Source organism: Monopterus albus, unplaced genomic scaffold, assembly GCF_001952655.1.
Source record: "Monopterus albus unplaced genomic scaffold, M_albus_1.0 scaffold167.1, whole genome shotgun sequence".
Classification (NCBI taxonomy): Eukaryota; Metazoa; Chordata; class Actinopteri; order Synbranchiformes; family Synbranchidae; genus Monopterus; species Monopterus albus.
The window spans coordinates 155,390-161,063 of record NW_018128047.1 but is presented as its reverse complement, the minus strand read 5'-3'; the positions used below and the strand labels follow the sequence as shown (position 1 = coordinate 161,063).

The 5,674-nt window shown below is 34.9% G+C and overlaps 1 protein-coding gene across 4 annotated transcripts in view; it reads left to right on the top strand.

Annotated features, from left to right (window-relative positions):
* Positions 1–5,674, top strand: part of smc4 (structural maintenance of chromosomes 4) — a 24,666-nt gene that overhangs the window by 6,390 nt on the left and 12,602 nt on the right. For 3 of the 4 annotated variants that reach the window (XM_020615628.1, XM_020615627.1, XM_020615629.1), the window contains exons 6-9: positions 805–969; positions 1,392–1,519; positions 1,784–1,924; positions 2,519–2,669. In XM_020615628.1, the coding sequence (XP_020471284.1) occupies positions 805–969; positions 1,392–1,519; positions 1,784–1,924; positions 2,519–2,669 (585 nt within the window). Of the gene's footprint in view, positions 1–804; positions 970–1,391; positions 1,520–1,783; positions 1,925–2,518; positions 2,670–3,219; positions 3,415–3,836; positions 3,965–4,228; positions 4,370–4,963; positions 5,115–5,674 lie in introns of those variants that run through there. The other variant, XM_020615630.1, reaches the window with a different exon arrangement.

The window sequence follows — 5,674 nt, the reverse complement described above, 5'->3', positions numbered from 1 at the left end:
TTTTCATAAATAAAAGTAATATGTGAGCTGTCTTTTTTCCTCTTACACTTAAAGGAAACATGAGATTCAGCTTTTGCTATATCTGGATTTAATTTGTTTTTAACTTGAAATTATTTATGTAGTAATAAATAAATAAAGACCAACTTGTATTTAAACTTAATTACAGTGACTTGTCCCTAACTTGGGACCAAGCAGTATGCGTGTGTAGTAATTCTAAATTAAACTAAGGTGCAGCTAGAAGTCCAAATGTGTTTGTTTTTAAATGTTGTAATTATAGTTGTAACACAAGTACTGTGATTGATTGTGGGATAGGGTGGTGAGGTTTAACATAGCTGAGATTATACTGTTTACCCATCCATGAGACTGAATCTCATCTGTTAGGTTTGTATTTTAATTTAAATTCCCTTTGTTGTCTTGTTATTCTTAGTGTCTGTGAGTGGGAAAATCATTTTTGTTCTCAAAGGGAACCTCTAGAAATGAGTGTAGCATTATGCTTGACTGTATGCATCTGTTAAGATGGTGGTGTGTTTATGCATGTGTGTAGACAATATTGTGTCAAGTTTTAATTCAATAAAATTTTATTTATCTAGCACCAAATCACAAGAAAAATCATCTTCAGGCACTTTACATAATGGTGTAATGACCCCTACAATGTTTAGTTATGAAATCAGTTTGACATTTTAATATTGTTTTTTTTATTATAAATGACACAAGTTGTCATTTTATTAGAGCTTTTAGCTCCATGTTTGCAGAGAATAATTTCATGCATGTCTTTGGCCATGTGTTGTTTTGGACTGTACCTAGGGCGAGGTGGAGCAGATTGCTATGATGAAGCCTAAAGGTCAGACAGAGCATGACGAGGGGATGCTGGAGTACCTGGAGGACATTATCGGCTCATGCCGTCTCAAGGAGCCCATCCAAACCCTGGCTCGCCGCATTGAGTTACTCAATGAGCAGAGAGGAGAGAAGGTGACATACACTCTACAGTATCTGCTCACACATTTATTAACTAATGAGCTTTCCTTCCTGTGTCCCGACTTCATTTACTGTGTATTTAGAGGTTAGATTTTGAAGAGGTTTATTTTGCGTTTCCTTTGTTTAGATGCATGTATTTGAGATGAAACTGTTGCATAACTGAAGTTATGTACACACTTACTAGAAAATTGTGCTATTTTAGTATGGTGAATGATTGCTTTTTTTGGTAGTTTTTATTTTATTGTATGATTTAAGTAGTAGTGTAAGATCCTGGAGTGATTAGAAACAAATGCTATGATAACTTTTAACAAAATATTTTTTTTATTTATTTTTACAAATGACACTAATGCATATAATTTATGACTAGAAATGTTTATTACCTGATATTAAATATTGCAATATGTTCCCTGTCCTAGCTAAACCGTGTAAAGCTAGTGGAAAAAGAGAAGAATGCTTTGGAGGGAGAAAAGAACAAAGCTGTGGAGTTCCTCACCCTGGAGAACGACATCTTCAAACACAGGAATCAGCTCTTCCAATATTATATGTGAGTGCGTTAGCACCATGCCCCCTCTCTCTCTTCTGTGTATGACAATTGAAACAATAATGTAACATATTAAATAGATAATATTAAATTTCAAAATTGGCCCAACAGCAGCATAGAAAAAGAAAAAAAAAGTTGAATAAGTACTCATTTTAATCATCTATTTTTAGAGCTTCACAAGGGACCATGATCTGTCTCTGCTGTTTGATCCTATTTGTTTACTGAGTTTGCTCTCACTGCTTTTTCCCGTTATCTCTTTGCCTTTAGTCATGATATGCAGAAGCATGTGGTGGAAAAAGAGCAGGAAAAGCAGAAGATCTTGGAGGACACCAAGGAGCTCACAGAGAAAAATGCAAAGATATCAGAGGAGATGGGGAAAATGAACCAAGAGCTCAAAAATGTGGAGAAGTAAGGGATTTTCTGTTCTTCTTGATTTTGTTTACCAATGTTACATGCTAACTAACTTTTATAGTAATTTTATAGTAATTAAATCATTTTATGGTTGTTGTCATGGCTTCTCTTGCCCTGATCATTTCAGTTTAGAAGCAGAATTCTACTTTAGTGCTGGAAAAGTGTGGAAGTGCATATAACAGTAGTCATTTGTGTATCCTAAAGTTAGGTGCTTAGACTCTTCCCACATAAGGTTGTTAAAAAAAAACTGGATTTTTCAGTAAAGGGTATAAACCTGATGTTATTCTAGAGGACATCATTTTATAAATGTTTGACTTTGACAGTATTTTTAAACATGGCAAAATATCTGAAGTGTAAAATGTGTAGTTACTGAAAACGTTTTGAAAAGCTTGTGTTATACAAACTGAGCATGCATATACTGTGTATGTATGTATGTATGTATGTGTGTGTATATATATATATATATATAATGTGTGTGTGTATTTATTTATTTATTTATTTTTAACAATTCTCATAGTTTATCTGATATTTCAGTTCATTTTTCCATGACTTACTTGCATGCACCCAGTAAAAATGCTCTTCCTCCACCAGGAAACAAACTAATCTCAACAAGTACATTGAGACCCAGAAGGAGAAGTTCACCCAGCTGGACCTGCAGGACGTTGAAGTGCGGGAGAAGATTAAACACGCCAAAAGCAAGAACAAGAAACTACAGAAGCAGCTGGAAAAGGACAAAGAAAAGGTGTGTTAGCCTTTAAATCGTGGTCCACTATTATACACATTTCAACAGCTTTATTTATGTTCTTACTCTGCTGTAGTTATTGAACAGTATCACAGTGGGCATTTTCAGTGTTCAGAGGCACATAAATACATAATCAGTCAGGAAAGCATAACTGCAGCAGTCTTTTCATGATTTACAGTACATATCCATGAACAAATACAAGGTTGCACTAAGTCGAGACAAGATAGCACTACGACACTCCAGTGTTGGTGTTTATTTTGTGCTGAGTCCAAGAAAGAAACATGGGCACTAAAAATACAATTTCCATTGCTTATAGAGACATAAGGGCTGTTGTTTTGAGGCTTAAGAGACAAAAACAAATGTCTGAAAACTGAAAAACCTTACTGAAAACCTTCATATAAGTGAAAATCAATTGCAAACCCCTACAATGTTTAGTTATGAAATCAGTTTGACATTTTAATATTGTTTTTTTTATTATAAATGACACAAGTTGTCATTTTATTAGAGCTTTTAGCTCCATGTTTGCAGAGAATAATTTCATGCATGTCTTTGGCCATGTGTTGTTTTGGACTGTACCTAGGGCGAGGTGGAGCAGATTGCTATGATGAAGCCTAAAGGTCAGACAGAGCATGACGAGGGGATGCTGGAGTACCTGGAGGACATTATCGGCTCATGCCGTCTCAAGGAGCCCATCCAAACCCTGGCTCGCCGCATTGAGTTACTCAATGAGCAGAGAGGAGAGAAGGTGACATACACTCTACAGTATCTGCTCACACATTTATTAACTAATGAGCTTTCCTTCCTGTGTCCCGACTTCATTTACTGTGTATTTAGAGGTTAGATTTTGAAGAGGTTTATTTTGCGTTTCCTTTGTTTAGATGCATGTATTTGAGATGAAACTGTTGCATAACTGAAGTTATGTACACACTTACTAGAAAATTGTGCTATTTTAGTATGGTGAATGATTGCTTTTTTTGGTAGTTTTTATTTTATTGTATGATTTAAGTAGTAGTGTAAGATCCTGGAGTGATTAGAAACAAATGCTATGATAACTTTTAACAAAATATTTTTTTTATTTATTTTTACAAATGACACTAATGCATATAATTTATGACTAGAAATGTTTATTACCTGATATTAAATATTGCAATATGTTCCCTGTCCTAGCTAAACCGTGTAAAGCTAGTGGAAAAAGAGAAGAATGCTTTGGAGGGAGAAAAGAACAAAGCTGTGGAGTTCCTCACCCTGGAGAACGACATCTTCAAACACAGGAATCAGCTCTTCCAATATTATATGTGAGTGCGTTAGCACCATGCCCCCTCTCTCTCTTCTGTGTATGACAATTGAAACAATAATGTAACATATTAAATAGATAATATTAAATTTCAAAATTGGCCCAACAGCAGCATAGAAAAAGAAAAAAAAAGTTGAATAAGTACTCATTTTAATCATCTATTTTTAGAGCTTCACAAGGGACCATGATCTGTCTCTGCTGTTTGATCCTATTTGTTTACTGAGTTTGCTCTCACTGCTTTTTCCCGTTATCTCTTTGCCTTTAGTCATGATATGCAGAAGCATGTGGTGGAAAAAGAGCAGGAAAAGCAGAAGATCTTGGAGGACACCAAGGAGCTCACAGAGAAAAATGCAAAGATATCAGAGGAGATGGGGAAAATGAACCAAGAGCTCAAAAATGTGGAGAAGTAAGGGATTTTCTGTTCTTCTTGATTTTGTTTACCAATGTTACATGCTAACTAACTTTTATAGTAATTTTATAGTAATTAAATCATTTTATGGTTGTTGTCATGGCTTCTCTTGCCCTGATCATTTCAGTTTAGAAGCAGAATTCTACTTTAGTGCTGGAAAAGTGTGGAAGTGCATATAACAGTAGTCATTTGTGTATCCTAAAGTTAGGTGCTTAGACTCTTCCCACATAAGGTTGTTAAAAAAAAACTGGATTTTTCAGTAAAGGGTATAAACCTGATGTTATTCTAGAGGACATCATTTTATAAATGTTTGACTTTGACAGTATTTTTAAACATGGCAAAATATCTGAAGTGTAAAATGTGTAGTTACTGAAAACGTTTTGAAAAGCTTGTGTTATACAAACTGAGCATGCATATACTGTGTATGTATGTATGTATGTATGTGTGTGTATATATATATATATATATAATGTGTGTGTGTATTTATTTATTTATTTATTTTTAACAATTCTCATAGTTTATCTGATATTTCAGTTCATTTTTCCATGACTTACTTGCATGCACCCAGTAAAAATGCTCTTCCTCCACCAGGAAACAAACTAATCTCAACAAGTACATTGAGACCCAGAAGGAGAAGTTCACCCAGCTGGACCTGCAGGACGTTGAAGTGCGGGAGAAGATTAAACACGCCAAAAGCAAGAACAAGAAACTACAGAAGCAGCTGGAAAAGGACAAAGAAAAGGTGTGTTAGCCTTTAAATCGTGGTCCACTATTATACACATTTCAACAGCTTTATTTATGTTCTTACTCTGCTGTAGTTATTGAACAGTATCACAGTGGGCATTTTCAGTGTTCAGAGGCACATAAATACATAATCAGTCAGGAAAGCATAACTGCAGCAGTCTTTTCATGATTTACAGTACATATCCATGAACAAATACAAGGTTGCACTAAGTCGAGACAAGATAGCACTACGACACTCCAGTGTTGGTGTTTATTTTGTGCCGAGTCCAAGAAAGAAACATGGGCACTAAAAATACAATTTCCATTGCTTATAGAGACATAAGGGCTGTTGTTTTGAGGCTTAAGAGACAAAAACAAATGTCTGAAAACTGAAAAACCTTACTGAAAACCTTCATATAAGTGAAAATCAATTGCAACTTGACATTTTAACTTGTATTTGTGCTCTATGTTTATTAAGCATAAATGTACTAGTATCACCTGTAGTTTAGGAAAGTTCCCCCCAGAAGCATCCACACATCTCATGTTCATGTTTTATAGTTGTAAACACAAAAGAACTTT